Source organism: Apaloderma vittatum, unplaced genomic scaffold (genome assembly GCF_000703405.1).
Source record: "Apaloderma vittatum isolate BGI_N311 unplaced genomic scaffold, ASM70340v1 scaffold16762, whole genome shotgun sequence".
NCBI classification, from domain to species: Eukaryota; Metazoa; Chordata; class Aves; order Trogoniformes; family Trogonidae; genus Apaloderma; species Apaloderma vittatum.
This window is the reverse complement of record NW_009705432.1, coordinates 299-23,613: the sequence shown is the minus strand read 5'-3', so window position 1 is coordinate 23,613 and position 23,315 is coordinate 299. Positions and strand designations below refer to the sequence as shown.

General features: G+C 40.8%; 1 protein-coding gene across 1 annotated transcript in view; it reads left to right on the top strand.

The window, feature by feature from the left end:
* HSF2BP (heat shock transcription factor 2 binding protein) overlaps positions 1 to 21,119 on the top strand; it is a gene marked incomplete at its 5' end in the record, with an annotated part of 31,460 nt that extends 10,341 nt beyond the window's left edge. The window contains 4 exons of the mRNA XM_009865404.1: positions 2,410 to 2,548; positions 5,302 to 5,419; positions 12,148 to 12,251; positions 20,911 to 21,119. Coding sequence (XP_009863706.1) covers positions 2,410 to 2,548; positions 5,302 to 5,419; positions 12,148 to 12,251; positions 20,911 to 21,119 — 570 coding nt within the window. The remainder of the gene's footprint in view (positions 1 to 2,409; positions 2,549 to 5,301; positions 5,420 to 12,147; positions 12,252 to 20,910) is intronic.
* Between the last annotated feature and the right edge of the window lie 2,196 nt (positions 21,120 to 23,315).

Sequence of the window (23,315 nt, the reverse complement as noted above, 5' to 3'; positions counted from 1 at the left end):
AGAGTGCTTTTAAACTGTTGCTCATATTTAAGCATGTGGGGAGAGTGGCATCAATTCAAAGTCATTTCATGCCTTAGGAAACAATGCACAAGTTTTTTTTCAGTCTTTGCACAGATACAGAATCAGATCTCTCATACAGTTCTATAATGCAGATTGACTGAATTGATGTTTGGGACCAATGTGCCATTCGTGTCCATACGAGTTGGGAAGGTCAAAACTTGAGCAGCGAATTTGAAATGTAGCACAAGCAGTTTTCAGGGCAGTGAGGGAGAGATGCCTGCTGTCTCTGCCCATGTATGATGTTTCTAGAGAGAACTTGAAGAAACATCCAGAGAAGCAGCACGGGAGAGAGTTTTTGAGGAGCGCACTTGGTGCGTGCCAAAAGAGAAGTAAATTAATTACTATTAGATTGCTTTAGATGTCTTTTCAAAAAACTTCAAGCAGAAGTTTCAAACCTTCGATGGGGCTCTTGCATGGAAATGCGAAACTGAAGATAAGATTTCAGAACAACATCAAGACTTGCTTCATCTTGGGAAATTTTGGAGCCTACAAGGTGGTCTGCTGTTTCATTTACCTGCTGTGGTGACAATGCTTTTGTATTTCGTGGCAGCAATTTTGCATACTAACCGATGTTTTCAAACGGCAGTTACTTGGACAGTGAACGGTTCATTGAGCCATCTGAGCTCAAGCTGTGCTCAGAACTATCCTTATCACTGTGTCTGTGGGTGAGACATTCTTCAGTCCCATGAAAATACTGTCAAGTTAATAAGAGACTGGGCAGAGCGTGTAATGTTTGCTATTTATAAACCTGATCAGTCTCTGCTGCAGCTCTTCAGACCTCACCACTAGTTAATTAATGGCTCTTTGTAAAGAAGGTTCAGTGGAGAGGACACCCAGCAGCACCTCAAGGGTTTTGCTTGTTCTCTGTGCAACATACCAGCTACTTGGTGCTTAATATTTTAGGATGTTCCTAATAGTTTATACTAGTCTGCTGTAGTAGGCTTTCTTCATTTTCTAAGAGCTCTCGTGCCCTCTGCTTCTTGAACTATAGTCACTGCTTGTGTTACAGTTGCCAGCTTTGAGGTGTAAGTATAAAAAAATACATCTAACACATGCAGAAGAATGCATTTTTTCCATTCGCTTTCCCCACGATCCCTTCATTCTTGTTATTCTGGGACCACAGTGTCATTTGTGAAGATAGTGAGTGTTGATTGACCCTGCTCTTTATGTCCTGTTGCTGGATCCACCGCACAGGAACTGTACGTCTTTGATGTGATGAGTGCGCAGCAGCAGAGGAATAAATAAATGTTACCGGTAGTTTTGCACATATTGTGAAAGCAGCAGTTTTGACAGAATATTAAAATTTCTAGTCACTTTGCAAAATGAATAAAAGTTTGGGCATTTCTTGGGCTGTCCCACTGGGTTGCTGCAGGGAATCACTAAATATTTCAGCTGCTTCGTGGAACAACTGGCAAAATTATTAAACACACTGAGAAACCTGGCATTATGAGCTCTTTGCTGTGCTATTTTTGTTAAGAGAACCAACATCCTCTGGGTGAAGTAGTGTTCCAGACATGTTCTACGAGTCAGAATTATTAACGAACAGAAACGGTTCTCTCCATCCTTCTTTGTGCGCTCTGTCTGCGCTTCTGACCAGGCTCTTTGACATGCTCTGAGCTTTGTACCAGGTGGCTGCCACATTGCCTGAGATACCTCAAAGTGGAGCAGTGTTCTAGCTGAGGGGAGGAGACTGTGTAACATCATCACAGGCTGTGCTCCTGGTTGTGTGCTCTGACGTGATGATCTTTTTTCTCACATCACATTGCTGACTTAAGTTCAACCTGTGACCCAGGAGAGACTCCCATTTCCTTTTCGAAAGAATTTTTGCACAGCTCACTGTTCTTCATCCTGTATTGAGCAGTTAATGAATCCTGTTAAGATCCAGTAATGTTTGTTTTTTTTTTTTCTTTTTACTGGATATTTCATTAGCTTTCTTAGGAAATTCATGCGACAACATCAGGGTGCTTTCCACTCTTCAGTGGGGTGGGGTTTTGACAAAAGCTACTATAGTAGCCCAGGTAAACGTGAAACACTAGTGCAGCTGTTGCAAATCACTTTTGAGAATAAGCTTTAATTCTGCTCTTTGATATATATTGTGGGCTTAGAAGGTAAATATGAAATAGTTTAATTTTATAAATATATGTAGTATTGAGTAGTGTCCCATTTTCTTCTGAGGTCATGATTTCAATTGTTAGGGGATCAAACATGTCGGTGCATACCTGCTATTTTCTGTTGTTTTTTGAAGTAACTAGACATTCTAGTAATTTTGAAAATTGTCCAGTTTTACTGTCCTGTCTAATAATAGTTGCTGTAGTCTGTATAATCTTTTTTTCTTCTCTGCACTTACAGAGTAAAGCAGTAAAGTTTTTCACAATCACTGCACAGACCATGGAGAGCTTTGTGAAGTCATTAAGTGAAGACATGAAACAGCAGGATTTGAATTCTGATGAAAATCAGTTTGTGTTAGCTCTGGCAGGGATTGTAACAAGTAAGTTAATGTTATCTCTCAGAATAACATTCCATGAGTACTGGCAATTTCTGTATTGCCTTGTACGTGCTGCGGTAGATATGGCTGCAACCGGACTTGCCTATCCCGCGTCAGCCTTTTTAGCCGTCAACACGCTTGTAGCAAGTGTGGGTAGAGCCCTTCCCATATCTTCGTTCGCGAAGCCTAGCCATGATGATGATGATTTTATCAGTGTTAATATCTCAGGTGACTTCCTAGTCTTTTAAGGTTCTAGCAGGTTTTGTGATTGATGCTTCTGTGGGGCATTTTGCTGTCTGTGACACAGTTAAGGATTACATGGGTAAGAGCCACAGCTTTCTGAAATTCCCTAATACATCCATTAAATCTGGCGTAAAACAAGGACCATTCCACTAGTCTTGTGTGCTCACCGTAGTTTGTAAATGCCAAACAATTTACTTTCTGAATCACCAATAATGCTAACACCTTCAAGGTCTACGAATTGCAGATGGTGTGAGTAGATCAGCCATGTCTTAAGGTTTGTGCTCAGTATTTTGAAACTGCTTAAGTATTTTCTTGCTGTCAGACAGACTACACCTTCGCTGTCCCCAGTTCACAGTGCTAAGAGAAGTAAAAGGTAATAAACAGGGTTTCTATACTAAGTGTTTCTTTCCATACTAAGTGTTTCTCTTTTAGAGCTACAAAGATGGTCTTAAGTATTTTCTTGCTGTCAGACAGACTATACCTTTGCTGTCCCCAGTTCATAGTGCTAAGAGAAGTAAAAGGTAATAAACATGGTTTCTATACTAAGCGTTTCTTTCCATACTAAGTGCTTCTCTTTTAGAGCTACAAGGATGGTTAAGGGACTTGAACATCTCTCCTGTGAAGAGAAACTGAGAGAACTGGAGCTGTTTAGCCTTCAAAGGAGATGGCTGAGAGGGAATCTTATTAATGTATTTAAATATCTGAGGGGTGGGTGCCAAGAGGAAGGGGACAATCTCTTCTCGGTGGTGCCCAGTAATAGAACAAGAAACAATGGATTCAAGTTAGAACACAGGAAGTTCCACCTCAACATGAGGAGAAACTTCTTTGCCATGAGGGTGACAGAGCCCTGGCACAGGCTGCCCAGAGAGGTTGTGGAGTCTCCTTCTCTGGAGACTTTCAGAACCCACCTGGATGCGTTCCCGTGTGGCTGCCCTAGGGGATCCTGCTCTGGCAGGGGAGATTGGACTAGGTGTTCTCTAGAGGTCCCTTCCAACCCCGAACATTCCATTATTCTAGCATCAGAAAATAAGTAGAAAGGCACAGGTCTATCTTGCAATGGCTGCCCTTGGCTTGGAAGGCCATGAGAAATAGGGTTGGTACATCATCAGCACGTTTGTGCAACTGTCAAAATGATGCTAAGAACGTGATGCAAAGTAAATGAAACAGTAGGTGTTTATACAAATAAGTGAATTGCATTAACAGCTTTTTTTTTGAACATGTTATGTGATGCATTATATTACTGTACCAAGGCGGAATCCAGTTCTAATTGCTTCACTGAAATAAAAACACTCCAAAAAAGCCATAGCAAAAATAAAGTCTGAACAAAGGAAATTGTTAAAGGCAGGGGGTGTTGAGGTTCTGTCTGAGGAGGAATCAAGATAGCAGAACGAAATCTTGCTATACTGAAGCTGATTTAAATTTTGCCCGTGAATTTGATATTACCAAGCTTTTTCTCTTTGACTCTGTAATTTGGGAAAGGAGGTTGCTGAAACTCAAATATGATAAAGGGTACAGTCAGATGAACAGTATAGAAGGTGCTAGTTTAATCCTCCTAGGTATGCTGTAAAATAGTATTACACTAGAAAGCAGTATTAAAAGAACACTGAGGAGGTGGTCAGAAAGTGCCAAATATTGAGAAGTTAGAACACATCCGAGCAGAAGTTCTCACGGCAGTCAGTGTGTGCAGACATTGCAGTAACAGCCTTTAACTATATGCTTTGCCCGTAGTGTGTCTGCTTATTCTGAGGTTAAAAAAGGCATCATGGTGTATGTGCAGAGGAGAGAGAACCTGAGGCTGCATGGAAGTGAAAGAACAGTGTCATGCAGCAGATCCCCAAACTTGTCCTGAATGGGAGGTCGGGGAATCAAGTTCTGTCATGCCGTGTCTCGTGTTTCGAGAAGACTTGGCCAGTTGCACAGTACAGAGAAGCTTGGGTTGCTGGGAGGTACCTCTTGTACATAAGGATGCCCTAAATTATGAGGCAAGCGTAAAGGAAAATACTAAAGGAAGGGCTGCTTTGGAGCAGTGGTCTTCAGAAATATTCTTGCCTTTTGGCTTGTGCATGAATAATACGGCGCTTGCAGAGAGGTAGGACAAGAGCTTTTGAGTTGATGTCCACAAGAATTTTGGTTAGGCTGGGTGTATTGTATTGAGCAATAGTAAAACAATATGAAGTGTCATTTCTTTCAAGTGGGACCTGTAACAGTCAGCTTTGCTTCAGCACCACGTTATTTGCAGATGAATCTAATCTTTTGGTTTGTAATTTGCTGTGTTACTATTCGGATACTTGCCACTCTGAACAATATTTTAATTACTAAACTAGAGTTATGAAGGAGTTTGACTGGTATAATTTGCTATTTCAGTATTTGCTGTTTAGATGAATATAGTTTCAAGTTCATATAGATGCCGTAGTTCATTCTTCACAGCTGATGTATCTTTTTAGTAGTTCTGATAATTAGCATAGACTTTTGTTTGAAACACAATTTTTATGGTGTTTTGTGTTCTCTCACAGATGTTGCTGCGCTGGCATGTGGCCGTGAGTTCTTGGTTAGTTCAAGTCGTGAATTACTGGATACGATGATGCACCTTCTGGGAGACATGAAGCCGGGACTCTGTACCAAATTTAAAGTGTATGACAACTTTTTTTGTTCCTTTCAAATGAAATGTGTTGTCTTGCAGTGTAGGTCACAGTGATGATGGTAGTTTTCTCACTGTCCCATTATTTCTTTTCTTGGAGAGGAAGCCTAATTTTTGAAAACTCTTTTCACTGTAGCATTGCTTGCAGATATACCAGGCTTGGCTACAAGGCTAGCTTCATCCAGGTTTTCTGCATCTTTGGAAGTCTCATAAGCACCGACATGGGCAGGGATGCACCTTTCTACCTCAGAAAGGGCTCGTGAGTTGAGGGTCAGCTAAGGAGGATGTGAGGTCAAGCTTTAAAACACAGGCTGTGGATTATGTGCGCTCATAGTTATTCTCTTCCAATATGAAAACTGTAAAATTCTACATCTGCTTAGTGAAGAAAGTGAGTTGTGTGTATGGTAAAAATGAAATTAGTTTATGTCACTTAGTAGCCAGAAGCACCCTGCACTTACCTTTTTGAAAGGTAATGCCTATAAATGGGCCTTTTGATGCAGTGTTGTAAAGAAAAGGACGTGTTACAGAGTTCAGATGCTGGAAAAGTTGTACTTCTCAGCTGAGAGAGAGATTAAGTAAGTTGTCATGTTTGCCTTTTTCTCAAAACTGCTACCAACTGAGGATATATGTCCTGACCAAGCAAATTGCCATGACTTAACGAGTACTTGCTCATCCACTGTGCTCTGGGCACTTGCCCTGTACACTGGGTTCATTTGTTCAGGAAGATGGCTTGAGCTGCTGTGGTGGGTTTTTTAATAAATGGGACACACACGCACACAGACACACTAAGAATTCATACCTAAGCCAACTGTCACGGCTCAGCCGACAGCCAGCACCCCTGTCAGCCACAGTAACTTGATGGCATCCATGCGTGCGTTTGGGCAGGTTGTACGTGATAGGCATGAAATCAGGCTCAGTCTTAACTTTGGATGGGTTTTATCTTGCCTAACCTTTGCTATCAGAAGGCTGGATGTCAAGTATGTGCGAACTGTCTGGGCTCCTTCCCACAGTCGGTGGAAGGAGACGGTGCTGTTGAATGATCACCCGCTCAGCTCACATTAGAGGGAATGAGTTGCCCTCTGAAGGTTCTTGCCTTTCCTCGTTGGGTAGCAAGGGGAATGCCAAACGGCCTGTGCTATCGAAAGTAGTTCGATACTTTGATGTCAGTCATTTATTATGTTTCCCATATGTTGGTGTTTTGAAAGTCAGCACCTGGCATGGGGTAGTTAACTCTTGCAACAGCAAGGTGTTTCTTGTAAGGTCTCAACCAAAGATTTGGATGAGAATCTCAGCTTAGAAAAGGCAACTTGTACCTTCATGCATATAATGGAGAAAAACACGAGAAGAGGGCCTATACTGTTTGAAAATCTGTGCAGCAAAAAAACCAAACAAACAAGAGACAACTTTATTTTGTGAAGAAGAGGGAGAGGAAATCGTTCCCAAACACAAACACACATATTTCAAGTGAATGTGTGTCTATGGGTCCAGATGAATTATTTTTGATCATTTCAAATTGTATTAATGTAATTGGACAATGTAATTTGAGAGCCTTCCTTTTGAATTGATGGTTTGAGGTTTTTTTCAATTACATTTCAAAATCTGCATGCATTGCAGAAGAATTACACATGGTGGTATAAAGTTGTCTGCCATACTACAATACTGATAAAATACATATAAAACAATCCCATGAAATAACTAGGAGTTTGACAGGGGCCAGCCTCTCAGGCTGACAAATTGAGTAAAACTTGAAAAAGAGATTGCACAAGGTATTTGATAAGTGAGAAATGTTGAGCATATGTTACAGTACTTTGAATTGAGGGCAGTGATAATGTTTTCTAATGTTTCACAGAACCAGCAATTTTTTCGTTTTATTCTTGAACTTGCTATCTGAGAAAAAGAATTGCTGTATTATGACATTAGAGCAAATGCCAAAAAGGAAATTTCTTCATGGCCTTGTCATGGAATAAGGATTCCTAATTTGCTCAGATGTTTCAGTGCAAAATGTTTCCCCTGCATTTGTGGTTGGGTTTGTTTTTGTCTATGAGTTCCCTACGTGTCTGTCACTGTTCAATTTTTAAAACCCGTTGCAACACTAAGTCTATTTCCTGTCCCTTTTGGGGATTTTGTACTCTCCTATCCTGGCAAAGAAGGGGCTTGAGGGTTGGTTGGTTTGTTTTTAAATTGTTCTCTGCATGTCAGATTTTTTAGCTGCTTCTTAAATAACCAACATTTTCATACGCAGATGTGTCAGAAGAACTCTTCTCTCCCTACTGGAAGGAACATAAGGCAGTACAAAATGAAAGACAATTGTGAGATAAGGGGATGATAGTTAACGTAGTGAAACTGTAGTGAAATTTCAAATTAATGTATAGACAGATTCTAGAGTCATCATAAATAATCATAGAATCATAGAATGGCCTAGGCTGGAAGGGACCTTAGAGATCATTTAATCCAACCTCCCTGTCATGGGCAGGGACGCCTCTCGACTAGATCAGGCAACACATAATGTTTACAAACACACTGAAATACATACATACTGATACATTTTTTAAACTATCCTTCATGGATGAAAATGTCTGTACACTATTTTGGAAATGCAATGTTTTTTTTCTCAAAACGTCACCATGATATTACATGGAAGAACATTGGCAACTTAAGCCAATTTTTTTCTATAACTTTAAATTTTATTGTTTTCGAATATATGTTTGTCCTTTGCTCAGTTTGAGATTTTACAGTTCTTTTCTAGCTTTCATTTTCAAAAGTATTTTTCTTCACTGTGTGATAAATCAGGGGAAACTGTGAGTCTTATTCTACACACAGAAGTACCAAACTAAGTAAGCTGATAGAGGGGAGTTCTCTCTCCTCTTCTAGTTCTGCCAATTCTATGTTGTACCGGTGTATAAGTTTGAAAATTGTAGAGAAAAGTTGTCATTTATTCCAGCACTGCTACAATATCGATTGTAGTCCATTAGTATGTAATAAATACATCCAAGGCATCTGCATGAGTGCTGGGACTGAAATGGCATGGGTATCTTTGCCTTGCTGAGGTAGCAATGGTGTCTAAGACTTTAGGTTTTCTTCTCATTTATGTAGAGTTTCTTCAACATTTATAATTGTTAGGCACTCAATAAACAAATGTTCATAGCTATAATTAAATTGTTATGAATATTCAACTTTGCTTATGTAGCAGTTGAAAGTATCCAGTAAAAATATGTACTTTAGTACCTAGCAGCACATTTTATGTACTGATCCCATGTATTTAGCACATGAGAACATGCTTTAGCTGTGCTTTTATTTCTCAATTTTAAAGAAAACATTAACAGATATAGTAGTACAAGATGTTAATTAAATTTGGTGTGCCTGAATAGGGAGACTATGAAGTACATAATTAAAAAGTCCCCCACATTAAAAGCAAAATAAACCAGGAAGTATTGTTTATCCGGTAATGATGTGTGTCGGGTTTGCTTCAGTAAACGCTTTTGCAATAATTATCACCAAAAAAACTTAATAGAATGTGCAAGTGCTAGAGATGAAGGTGGTGTAAAGGGCCTGGAAGTGCTTCTGTGTTGTGCTTAGGTGAGTGTGTTTAATTAGTAATAATATGCGGCATTGGCTCATGGAGTGAGTTACGTCTTCTTTTGCACTCCAAAACTAGAGCACTTCCCTGGATCACCACTACTAGTCACTTTTGTCTGCAGAAAGCAAACAAGTGAAATAAAAATACAAACACAGCAGTATCTCTTTATGTCACTTTATTTCTAACTGCAAATGTCAAACAGATTAAGGATGAAAGATGTTGTCAAGAAATGTTAACACTTTCCGTTATAAAATACTGCTTTATTGATCATTTTTGTTCTGGCTGATTGTAGGTAATTATGGCTGTGCTCCTTGGTTGAGGCTTGGGCTCTGGAAGCCAAGTAAGAGCTGCAGAGGCTGTGTGAAAAGAAGCGTATGGGCTCTACAAGCTGTGATTTCAGTTCCACAGCACCCCTCACTGCTTGTCAGTGGCTGCTGATGCAGTAGATGTAATCGTGTGCTCTTTCCTCTTCCTACTGCTTAAGAGCCTAGGTGATCCAATTCACAGCAGTGCAGCACATAGTGTGGGTTATACCTGCAGTGGGTTACCGTCTTCCCTGCATTCTGAAGGCATGCACAGAGAGTGTCCAGAAGTCTGTTGGTGGCATAATAGCTTAAGCCATAAGAACTCGTCTGAGAATAGGATGCGAGGTGTAAAGTCCATTCTGAGTAACGTTATTTCCCTTTCATCTAGAAACGGTGACAGTGCAGTGAAGCGCAGGTTTATCACACTCATGAGAGACAGCAGCAGCCAAGCTGGCCCCAGAATGGAGAATGTTCCAGCCGATTCCTATTTCATAGAATCATAGAACACGTTGGGCTGGAAGGGACCTGTACAGGTTATCTAGTCCAACCCCCCTGCAGTGAGCAAGGACAGAGCCCCATCAAGTCTGACCTTGAATACTTCCAGGGATAGAGTCTCCCAGCACTTTCTGGGCAACCTGTTCCAGTGCTCCACCATCTCATTGTAAAGAATTTCTTCCTGATAGCTAATCTAAATCCACCCTGCTCTAGTTTAAAATCATTGCACCTCGTTCTGTCGCTGCATGCCCGTGGGAACAGTCCCTCCCCATCTTTCCTGTAGGCCCCTTCAGGCACTGGAAGGCTGCTATAAGATCTTCCTGGAGCTTTCTCTTCTCCATGCCAAACAACCGCAACTCTTTGGACACAGCATTACAGATGAGGTCTCACCAGAGCAGAGGGGCAGAATCCCCTCTCTCGACCTGCTGACCACACTTCTTTTGATGCAGCCCAGGATGTGACTGGCTTTCTGGGCTGTAAGCGTGTGTTGTTGGCTCATGTCCAGTTTTTTGTCCACTAGTAACCCCCAAGTCCTTTTCTGCAGTACTTATATTGTCTGCAAACCAGCACCTGGCTGTTAGTGGGTATGATGACACGTTCCATAAATGTTATAGGAGCGCTGCTTGTTCGTCTTCCCTTTTCATCACCCAGAAGATTGACTTACATGTTATCATATTAAAAATGAAATAAAAAGTAATACTATCCATCATAGCATATCATAACAAAACATATCATAACAAAATGCTCTGCATCGAGTATTAGCAAGTGCTTGGGACGGCTTTGGAAAAGGAGACTTATTCTGAGCTCCAAGTTACCATACTTGGCTGGCAGTTGAAAGCAGCTAAAAGTAAATCTGACTCAGGCACTCCATCTGCATGAAGAGGTAGAGCTGCCATTTCTGCTTGCAGCTTCCTCTGCCCGCTGATGTGCCCTCAGCTCTGTCATTGTGAAGGCTGAGTGGGTACCCGTAGTCAAACTCACTTTCCCTGATAGGTATCAAATTTTGCGTGTTACTGGTCATAACTGGAGCTTTTCACGTCTGCAGTAACTTCAACATGAGCTGCTGTGGGAGAAGCAGGTGGGATTGTCAGACTACAGCAGTCCTTTCAAAATACAGAGCCTTCTCCAGCCCACCTTGTTTTCTCTCTCCAGAAGAGTTTGAGGCTTTGGTTTAATTTATAACCTGTTATGTATGCAGCCCCAAAATGACTAATGAACTTACTATTTTAGGAGGCTAATAAATTAGGAAGTCCTGGTTTTGGAAGCTTTTGAAAATGTGGCTGAAATTAATGTATACTTACTATGTGTATTTTTATTTTGTGGTTTACACATGGACATGCAAGAGTCAGTCTTGGTTTTGGTTTCTCAGAGATGTCATCTTAGGCTTTTCTCAATGCTAAATCAAGGAAATATATTCTAGGTGTCAGGCCATAGACCTCTGTTACCTGGAAGACAGGATATGGTTTCTGCCCTCCTTCAACATCAGTGACCATAAGAAGAGATCGAAAGACATCACCTTCTGAGCAGAAAAAAAAACACACACAAAAAAAGGCATTGAGTGGACCTAAATGTTATTTGGAAACAATTTTGAAGAAGTGTAGGTGAAAGTACCGATTGGTCTGTGTTACTCTGCTGTTGATCTATGCTAAGACAAGAGCACAGTTTACAGCTAAATTGAATTCCAGTGCTATTGACTTAAAAAAAAACCCACATCCACTTGTACATTGAACATAATCAGTCCAGATTCCTAAGGCAGAGTAAACAGCAATGCCTGTGGTGACATTTTAAGAGACAAGCAGTTGGTTTTTTTCACAGCAGGTTCTCCCTCAATAACCAGAGGGGTTGGAGAGCCAGGCCCCTTCTCTGCCTTGCACCTGTAGCAGAAGGGATGAGTCCAGCTCAGGAGAGAGTATGCTAAGCTGAGCCAGGACTCCTAATGCCTTTCTTCTCCCTCCTTCAGACTCCCAGGGCAAACAGCTTATCTGAGAGGATCGTCTGCCCAGTGGGGATTGTCACTATGAAAGCTCTGTTGTATAGCTTGTGCAGACACATAAAGCTAAGCCCTTGTTTTGCACATTTCATGTAATGAATCTCATGGAGTTTGATGAGACTTTCTTGCTCTCACATGGGATGTTTGTCCACATGTTTGAAAAATGTGATTTAATGGTAGAGACAAGGTTTTGCACAGTGTCACTTATATATAATTTGAGACCTGTCTTTTATCGAAACATAAGTTATTAGAATAGGCTTCTTCATCAGTACATGCTTAGCATAAATAGTAACCTATGCCAAAACGTGCAAAGAAATAAAAGGTCTTCATATGTGTTTTATCTTTCGATTCTAGGCTAATGCTAATGTCACTTTACAACGTGAGTATCAACTTGAAAGGCTTGAAGTACATCAGTGAAAGTCCAGGTTTTATTCCTTTGCTTTGGTGGCTGTTAAATGGTAAGTTGCTCTAAGAACCTTGTAAATTATGACCTTGGGGATTGGCAGTAGGCATTGCAAACAGCAAAACATTTTTATGTATTTAACCTGATTACGCATAGCTTTTGTCAGATTAAAGGTAGACAAACAGGGCAAATAGCTAGAGGAAGAAGATACGCATTTTCAACAGTATTTATTGGCACTTTATGTAACATTTGTGACCTACTGTAGGTGATCCTGCACTGGCAGCGGGGCTGGACTAGATGATCTTTTGAGGTTCCTTCAACCCCCTGACATTCTGTGGTTCCATTAATATAAAATTTATGGATGGCAGAATTAAAAATAGGAGATGGAGAAATTTGATTAAGCAGATTAAAAACCAGCCACCTGTAATTTCACATGCCAACTTTAAATTAAACTCTAAGGGGCAACTATATATTCGATCGTTACCATTTAACAAAAGAAAGGGTCACTGTGCTCCAACACATTTCGGGGAGGGAAGCCAACCTCTGTAATTATGCTCACCCCTGACAAAAGTGACGCTACAGCTGAGCCTTGTGCCCTAATAGGATTTGGGCTTGCAGGGCTTGAGTGCTATTCCCAGCTTTGCCTTTGGCCAGTGCAGGGCTTCAAGGACATCAAGGGACATCTGTTGCCCCTGTCAGGTACAAGAGTGACATCAAGGCTCTGCTCTTTCGGAGGCTTCAGATCCCTGCGTAGGAGCCAGCAGAGACTGACGTTGCCAGGGTGTGCTGGACTTGGCTGGTAGCTATGTGCACAGCTTGTAAGGGACGATGAGGACAACAGTAAGGACAGAGCTGTGACACTGTCCTGCCTGGGAACTGCTCCTAGAGTTGCTGTCTTGGGCTTTGTCAAGTTTTTGTGGCTTGTCCATGAGAAGATGTTTTGGCGTGCGGTTCACAGGACCTGGGGAGGTCAGTCACCTCGGCTCTCTCTGCTGCTGTGCAAAACCCTGTTGTAATGCAACTGGTAAATGCTAACAGCAGCTGAAGTGAGAGAGGTTCCATCTGCTTTTTTGAGGAAGTGATTTCACACTAAAGTTCTGGAAAAGCTTTGATTTGGGCTGGTAAATTGGAAGCCATTTGTATTGTTTACAGTTCCTTCAACTGTTTTACAGAAAATGTAGGTACTCATACTTTTCGCCATATAATTTACTGCTCTGCAATGCCATAGGCTCGCTCTTCCAGAAGTCCCAGAAAATTAAGTAATACGTGTAAAACTGTTGGAAAACACCCATTTTATTAGTTTTTTTTTATACAGTTTGAGAAAAATTATATTCTCAGAGAACTTTGAATACATGGTACTTTGTTCTGCTGCACTTAGAAATTTAACATATGTGAGTCTAGATTTTCCTTTTACTTTTTGTTTGGCTAGCATATATATAAGCAGTTGTTCAAGCAAAAAAACCCTACAACCACAAAACAGATGAAAACACCAGAAAAACCCTGAACAGGCTTAGAAATCCTGTCTCAGTGTCTAAATGCTGTGATAAAGCAAAGAAGCTAATAATTTGATTCAGTCTGTTGTTTGAAGAAGTCTCCTGGGTCACATAAGAGGATGAAATGTGGCACAGTTATTAATTTGCAGCTGCTAATGGAAATAAGAAATGGAAAGGCTACTCTGCCTTTTGGAAATGTCAATTGTATATGGCTGGGTTGTAGAAGGAGAGATGGGCATGGGTAATTCCTTCACTTTTTGCTAATAAAGTTCCTTCCAAAGGAGGAAGATTCTCAGATAAACCCCATCTTCAGGTTCAGATTTCTGACTTCGGAGGAAATTTACTTACTGTCAAGGGGGATGGCTGACTAGTTTGCATATCAGATGAGAGGTCAGATCCAAGACCCGATCTTGTTCCCATCTTTTTGTACAAGATTGCTGTCATTTTCTCTACATTTCATCTCTTTCTGCATGCTTCAACTTGCAAAACTTGATAACTTGCTCCCACTTCTGCTCCTCTCCTGTTTCTGTGGCCAGAATCTGCAGCTCCTACTAGCCACGATGCAGCTTAGAAACACCTGGAGCTGCTACAGCATAAGGTCTTACTGTTTTTTTTCAGGCAAGAGTGTGCTGCACTCTGCTTACAGGCTATCCTGTATACGTTGCCTTCCTCTAGGAAGGTTTTTCAAAGAGTGTTTAGTAAATGATTCAGCTTTCTGCAGTTCTGTAAGCTTTTATTGTCATTTCCACTAAGAGGAGCCCCAGAAATCATCCTCTGACTTTTATTTTTCTTTTCTTTTTTAGTATTTTAGAGAATCATCTTGTTTGCTTTTCCATCATTGGTCTGTAGTGTCTGTAACCTCAGCCTATACATCAAGGCCATTTTTCTACCCCTGGCTTGTACGCAGCTGATAAATGCCTCAAATTCCTTCTCTTAATCCTGAGCCTCTTCCCAGTCGACTTGTGCCATGAAGAATGTTCTTCCCATCAAGTGAGGAGAGCAAATGATGAACTTAATTTTCTTTATTCCTGTTTGTTGTATCTGAAGCAAAGAGGGATTTGATTCAGGTTGTCTAATAGGCTTTTTGATGAGACAGAAGAGGAGGAAAAAAGTATCATAAAGATTTCTAGTGGAGTAAGAATGTTAACAGCAAACTGCATTCGTCTGTCCTGCTGTCTTTAGAAAATGTAGACGAGCCAGTATGACTTCGCACTCACTACTAAGAATCCTTAATAGGTCTTTCTGCTGGAGACTATACTGATACTGGGAGACAAACAAACGTTTGACATGCTTCTTGAAGGTAATGCAGATCTTTGTAGTTTTAACACTTTATGAGGTGGGCTGGTTTTTTTTCTTTCCACCTCTTAAAATACTGTCTAAAAGATGGGCACCCTTCAATAAGCAACGCTGGTCGATGAAGAAAATGCTCTGGTAGCTTACGTAGCTGTTGTAGTCTTGTGTAGGTATCAGCTGTGCCTCCTGGCACCTTGCCAGCTGGGTGCCAAACCTAAAACATATGAATGATGACTCAGATTTCTGACTGTGGAGCAGCTTGTGGGATCAGTAGAGTTCTCTTCTTGAGGAGCACCATTTGTTTGCAGAGCAGCTGTTCCCATCGTAAGAGCAAAACGGCAGCTTTAGTTTTCTCCATCAGCTGCTGCCCCTTTGTTGTTGACTTGGCTAAGGGGTTTGTAACTTCCACATTTAAAGAAAACTTGTCCTCAGCAACAGAAAAAGAAGTTAGATTCTTTGGGGAAGGTATCCACTTGAAATTTGACAGTGTTTTTACTGGTGCTTTACATCTATAGATGCAATAAGACTTTAATTCTGTAATTCACAAAAAGGTAAACTGGGACTTTTGTCTGCCAAGGATCTTTTGAAGAATAGGAAGACACAGTCGACTAATGTATTAATAATATAGACTGGGTTTACATTTTTCATTTTTGATGATACAGAACATCTACCAACAAATGGGTGCAGGACAAAATGTGCCAAGGCTCTTCTCTGCTTTTTTTAATTATTATTTTTATTATCTTGTATCTTTATTGTGATTTTCCTCACTTGCCTTTTCTCTGAATGTAGTTAAATAATTTCTTTCCCTGGATACATGAGAAAGTGTAGAATTCAGAGAGACTGGCAGTGACATTTCTCATCTGTAGCTGAGAAATTGCTCCAGGTACTTCATTAAACAAAAGACAACGAGAGAAGTGTGACTAATTTTAGATCTTGCCCTTCAGTTTCCTCCACCACAGTTCCACACGGAAATCTAACCTTGTTTATCCAAATTCTTTGCAAATGACGGTCTCTATATAAATGCCTGTATGAAGCGCGTTCTCATTTTGCTAATGCTGCTTGCAGCCTTCAATATTTGCTTTTCATGACTAACCCAGCAGGTTTTCAATGCCTTGTTCTTCTGTTTGTATTAGGTATGGCTGTGAGAGTTTTTGAAAATCCAGGTTATTTGCATGGTAGCATGTTATTTAAAAGACATCTGGACAAACAAAGTCCCCTTATTTATAAACTGGTGTCTGCATTAAAAGACATTTTGGCTCATAAATCAAAACCTCGGTTAGCAGACTTTGAAGTTCAGAACATTTTCATATTCTTCAGATTATGAAGCTAGTCTTGCAAAGAGAATTGTGCCCTTCTTGCCCTTCTTGCCACATTCATTTTCATAAGTGCAAAGATGTCAGCTCTGACGCAGAAAGTCCCTGAACTGTAGTTAGCTGAGAGGCTGAAGAGTGGCCAGGGATAGTTTTACTGAACCCTTGCCCTTTTCCATGCTCTTCTCTAGGCAGCTGCTGCAAATGATACTTGCCCGGATGGGACTCCTCCTGGGTGTGGTGTGGCTGTCCTGGCCATCTGAACAGGAGTTTCTTGACTAGGTGCTCACTCTGCAAACTCATGCAAGCTGATGCTCTCCTGAGGAGCACAGTGTTTCTCCTTTTGTGAATGCATGTAAGAAACCTTAACTCTGGTAAACGTGCCTGTCACTGTAAACTGTTGGTTTTTTCTTACATTGTTACTCTAATTCAGTAGCTACTGTGGGAATCCTCAGAAGCCCAAGCTAGGATTGATGGGAGCTGGACAACTTAACGTGACAGCTCCCTTGCAAAACTGTCACCTGCAAAGCGATGTCTGTGCAAGCTTCTTTTCGCTCACAGCCCCTCAGCGGTCAGGCAAATAGCAACCAAATTGTTTCTTCGATCTGGACCCTGGGAGACTCTCTCCAGGATTTCTCTGGTAAAAGCATGACAAGCATATGTCTGTAGGAGAGCGAGGAATTCTGGTTAGCTAAACTCTGACTGTGAGAGCAGGTACCTGGCCAGGGAGGAGACTGAAGCCAACCCAGCTGTTATACAGGAGTGGGGGCAAATATGTTGCAGAGAGGAAGTGCATTTGCATCTGTAGGAACTGCAGTAGTGAAGCTCAGTCCTTTTCCTGCCACTGCGTTCTCTCTGCTCCCTCTCCACATGGTGTCTTTATTGCAACAGTTTTTGTCTCCTCAGGCCTATCAACATTATGAAAATGTCTGGAAAACTGTCTGCTGCAGATACTTGCTCAGCTCCACTAGCACTGGCAATGCAAAGAGATCTTACATGGGGCAAGTTGTGGCCCCAGCTCTCTCTGTTAGACGTGCTGTGAACATAGGTAGTCTGACAAGTTCATAAAAGGGGAATGGGAGTGGCAGGTCTCCCCTTTGTGCTGGAATCTGGCAGTAATTGAATTGAATGACATTTATGACAGCAGTGGGAAGCTTTTGAAATACTGTTCTTGTACACAGACATAGCTGTAAACAGCTTGCTGGCAATGACTCTTGCACTCAGGTGGCCAGGGAGTGGTATGGGCATGTGCAAATTGATTTCACACAACTCGGAGCCAATTGCAGATAAACCATTTAGCATTGATGTAACGCAATTACTTAAACTCTGCTGTAAGGAACCGTTCATCCGAGAGCATGGTGCTAATTGCAGATGTGACTAAAATCTGCCAGTGTTATCAGTTGCTTTTGTCACTGACTGGAAGCCAGTGACATCAAACGGTGGTGCTGGCAGCTAGCAGAACGTCAGCAGGCTCCAGCAGTTTCAACACGTTAAAATTGCATCAGCATTCTACGATGGTGGTAGGCTTACGCTATGCTTGTCATCCCCAACTGAGGCAAGCAGCTTGATTTCTTCTCCTAGTCCCCAGAAACAGTGATTGTAGTTTTGAAATTTTAGTTCAAGAGATGCGTGTGCTGGTTGTTGGGAGGATATGATGCAGTGATTTGATTACAGCTAAAGGATTTTTTTGATCTTGTAGAAACAAAATGTTACTCAGCTAGTGTAGAAATGACTAAATCTGGAAGGTATTGAAATAAATATAATGCTGAATAATGAAGATTCCTTACATTTCTTCTGAGTATTCTTTAGATGGGGTTTTAAGAAAAAATCCCTAATGATATTGGAGAGATAAGACTTCTGGGGTGTTTTTATTTTAAATCCTGTTAGAAAACATGATTATAACTAATATTCTCAAAACCACATGAAATCCTAAGGGAGTATATTTTGAGGCATATGTATTTATTTAAGTCAAAGCATCTCGGAGTACATGCAAAACAATGACAATCAGAGATTAAATGCATATTAAGTCATCCTCTGGTGCAGGATCATTTCCTTCCTTTTCTGTATGTCCAAGTGCCTAATCTGTTCCTCATTTGAGTGACTCAAGCCGCTGAGCTTCCCTGGTTGCTGCTGGAGATTCTTCTTCCTAGAATCTCTTTGCCCTTACTGGAAAATGCTCTTGCTCGTCAAGCTGAAAATCATTTCCTGATCTCCTGCAGATCCTAATTTTGTTAGCTCCCCCGCTAACCCTTCTTCCCTGATCAATTCTTTACGTTCTACAGCCTTTCAACGCTTGAAGATAATGGTAATATAGATGCCTGTAACAGTGTTAATAATAAAGCACTTTTCATCCAGGGATTTAAAGCATCTTACATATATGAGGCTTCCCAGCAGTGAGATGTAAGCCATTAAAAGTATTAATGGCTTTATTTCATGGAGGAATCATGTCACGCAGAGGAAGATTGTAATGAGCTACATACATTTCACTTCCAAAAAGCTTCTTTTTTCTTACCTATTTGGGCTATGGTTTGTTGCTGCTATTTCCAGTGAATAAATGTAGAATAATACTAAATACAGAGAAAGGGTACAGGTGATATGTGCAGAGTTTGAACATTATATCTGGAAAAAAAAGAAAGGAATTAGAAAAATCCCTCTGGTAGGCATGAATACACAAAAGGAGGAAATGAGAGGACAAAATGAAGGCTTTTAGTAATATTTTGATTAGGTCAGAATAGATCTGAAAACCAAAGCTTGCACCCAAGTATTTTTCAAAAGTACTCACTGAAGTAATTGGACATAAAGACTTGCTATCTGTGAGGCCAAGTTGCAGTGTTTCTCCAGGAGTCATAACTGCTCGTCACTCAGAAAACTGCACCTGCAGTACTGCTGGAGATGATGATGGTGGGAAGAGACTCCTTAGAGCCTTCAGCCCAGGTGGCAGCAATAGGAGTGGCTGTGCGATGGGTGTGGACACTTCTCTGGGGTGTGTGGCACTAATCATTGGGGTTTTTTTAATGCTGGCTTGAATGTCTAAAGATGTCCAGTATGCCCAATAGCTAAGATTCTCGTTGCAGAGAAAATCAGAAAATGCATGTCATTGGATGGTTTTGGACACTTGCTACGTCCTCGGATTATAGCCCCCTTTGCTAGTTTCCCAGGATAAAGCAGAATTCCTTTCTTAAGAGGTTTACATTTTAAATAGGGAAGAAGATAAGGTAGAAAAGAATCTTCATTTAAGATGGAAAATGGAGGATGAGAGTGTGCCTGGCTTGTGGGTGTAGATCAGGTGTCACAGTCTTTAGTACCATACTTCAGCCATGTGCTAGTGGGAATTATTTAAATTACCATCTCATCAGCCAGTTTCATGCTTAAAGCCATAGTCTTCTTCACTGTCCATCACATTCCATTTTCTCCCTTGGGTGTTTTCAATATTTCCTCTTACGCTTTAATGAATAATTCTACTTAGTCCTTTTTCAGGTCGCCAGTGTTAAGTATTAAATAAGTCAGGAAAGGAAAGAACTTGCCTCAGCCCACCAAATGCCTCCTTCAAATTCAGTACAATGTGGTTTATTGCTGTGCTGCATTTATGCTCCTTCAGTGAGATTTTGGTCTCTGTGGTGATTCCATGTGTGAGGTGATCTGAATTAATTTTTCTCAACATTTCTGCACAACACTTTATCATAAGCTTGTTGAAAATGAGGTATGCTAATGACAAACACGTAAAAAATGCATGGCACGTGGAACAAATAACTACTTCAGCCATAAAAATATATTACACATTTTCATTTGGAATATGCAGAATAGAGAAGTGTGAAAATGGAGCTTTCTACCAAATGCTTTTGATAAAGCTATAACCAATTAAATGCAAATGGACTGTTGTGAACAATTAAAATATAATGTTCCTAATGTTTCAGTAATTAAAAATGCATTCTGCACTCTTAACAGTAGAGTAGTTCTATGTCTTCCTTGCTTAAGTCAGTCAAAGGTCTTTGCTGCATTTCTCTGACGCACTCCGAAGCAGCAGGGTTTAGCTTCAGTGCCCGTTTCAATTTCATGTAGACTGAATTAAACACTTGGAAGGTTGATACATGGTTACCAGAAAGTTTTATAAAGATTAATATTTTATTGAGCTTTGAAGAAATCTGAAGGCTTGTGTAAAAGGAAATTAAAGAAAAGCCTAGTGATTTTCTGCAGGTTTGATTAGTTGCTCTGTTTGTTTTTTAAGTCTGAATAGTCATGGGACATAGCTTGCTCTGCTCTTAAATCAGATTGCACCCAATGGTACGTTTTGGCTACTGACCAGATAAATTCAAGTTGATAGATTCCCTGATGTATTGCATTTTCAACATCTGAAAACCAGGAGAAAGGTTCCTGGTTATCTGTCCCTCCCAAACACTGCTGAGCACAAGCTGCCGAGGAGGGCGAAGGTGTCGTTTTCAGGTTCCTTTTGGAGTCAGTCAGCCAGCCAGCACCAACTGGCAGCTCCGAATTACAAAACTTCAGTTAGTCCCAGTCTGCCTGGTGGGTCGTGAGGAATGGCACTGTAGAGCTTTAATGCTGCTTTTTTGGACTTGCTTCTCATAAGCACTGGGGTTTTTTTTTCCTCCCCCACTTCTAGACCCAGATACAGAAGTTTGTCTTCATGCTCTGCGGCTCCTCCAGTCCGTGATTCTGGAGCCAGAAGTGTTAGCCAAGTCGGCCTCGGAGATGCGAGATACTTTGCCATTTCAGCGTATCATTGCACTGTCAAAGAGCCGCAATGCAGAACTGCAAGCGCTTGCAAAAGAGCTACTTGAAGATCTTAAAATACTTGAGTATGAAGCGTAGAAGAGCTCTATGACACCAACTGCTTACGTCTTGCCTATATTTTTTTATGCTGCAAGAGTTGGTGGAGGTGGGCTTGACTGCAAAAATCCTCTGCCTGAGTTCCTCTGACAAAATCCTCTTCAGAAATTAAGTAACGCCACTAAAGTCACACTTGGGAACATGTGTTGGGTTTTAGCTGCCCGAATACAATCTTAGGTGATCTGGTAGAGGTGGGACACTTAATTTCTTCAAGCAGGATTTTGTTGATAATGGGTTTCCAAAATGATCCAGGTTATATTGTCTGTTTGCCATATATAGGGATTAAAATAGTCGTCATTCATTGGCAATACGTAGTTTGTTGCAGTGGTAAATAATCCTTTTGCGGCATCCTTAAGAATTTATTGCACTGTGAGGAAAACTTTGTTGCTTCTCAGAACTCTTCCATGTCACGATGTATCTCAAGTTCCAGTTTTATTGTTATTTCTTACCTACCTTTTTCTATTCTAATAAAAGAAAACTTAAATTCTGTGGCATGTAATGGATTCTCCTTTCAAAATTTGCATTCAGATTCACTCGAACTGCAAGTCAACCGAGTATATGGCTGCCAGGTGTGCTAGAAACCAAGCCTTTTTTTTTTCTCAAAAGCCCTGAAAAAAGGAAATTATTAATGTTGTCCGTGATACCTAGTTGTGTGCTCAAGAGGCTAAAATGAACTGCTCCTCTGTCATGAGCGGAATTGCGGTCCCTCATGACTTTCGTGTTTGTTCGGTTTGCTTACCTCAGTGGTAAATACAAACATTTGTGTGCTTTGTGTTGGTAGAATTTACACGTTTTTAGGATAAAAATAGCATCCATTTCTGTGGTGACAGAAACACAGACAGGTAGGAAATAGCAAATGAGAAATGTAATACTTTGGTAACAGCTTTTTCCATACTGAAGTTATGGTACCTCAGCTGTAAACTCAATGTATTAACAAAACACACCATGGACTTCTAATCCAAATGTGTAGAAAACGTGAAGTAAACTTCACAGAATTTAAATACTGTGATTGGCAGATGGTTTTAGAGGAAGACCGTTGTAAAATGTGTAAGTTAAGGCATAGATCATCACCAGTTAGGCTGTTTGCAGAATGATGAATGCTCCGAGTTAGAAATGTAATAAATCCACTTAAAATTACTTTAAATAATTGGCTCAAATTCTACAAATGGAAGCAGTCTGATTTGGGACCGTCTAAAATGAAGATTAAGATACAGATCTCACATATGTGGAAGGGTTGCGTGGGGTTCTGCTGTTGTCTGATTAAATAGTACATTGAACTTCCCAAATGCTGATTTTTTTAAGGCTTTAAAATCTTCTTTAAAGCATGCTTTCTCTGGATTTGTTTTCTTATCTTGCAATGCTAGTTACACCTCCTAGAGTTTAATCCTAAAGGGATCAAAATGATAATCAGTAATTTCCTGGAATATCAACTCATGAAAATTGTTCAATTTTAAGAAACACTAAAGGGCATCCACTTTCTGTTTAACGGGTATCTGCTCATGAATATCTTCCATCAAACCTTTGAAAGCCAGTAAATAACAAAAGAAAAAAGGTGATTTTATGAGCAGAAGATTTGGTGAAGCCTCATGTCCTGTGGATTAGAGATATTTCTTGAAAATTTTTCGTTCCATTCCACCTGAAACCAAGGCCACCCAAGGGGCAGTGTGGAGCGCACAAGCTGGAGGTCACACAGATGCTGATGGCTAGGTTGGTAGCTGAGGCGATGGGCTGGTTAGCTGCCAGCAGGCAGGTTGTATACCCCTCTGCCAGCTTTGCCCTCATGAAGGTTTAAATTTAGGTCCTTTCTGCTGTTCTCTCAAGCTGGTCATGGAGCTTAAGGCATCTTAATTATCTTTAAGATGTCGTCTCCTTCTGTCAAGTTTGCTCGGAGCTGACTGACAGATTCAAATGTTATGAGAGGGACTGGCAATGCAATTGCACCTCATCTCCGTGTGAAAATCAAGAAACAAAGGACTGAGGACTCTTCATTCTAGTTGTGTGTCCACTGGCATGGTCAGCACTTACTTAAAAGCCACACCAAAGTTGGTGATTCAAGACGCTACAGCTTTTCCCCAGCAAGCCTCTCAGATCTGATGGTAAGTCTTTGAATGCCTTCCAGATGAATTTTTTCAATTATAGGTCACCAGAACTGTTTCTTAGAATCAAGCCAATGACCCA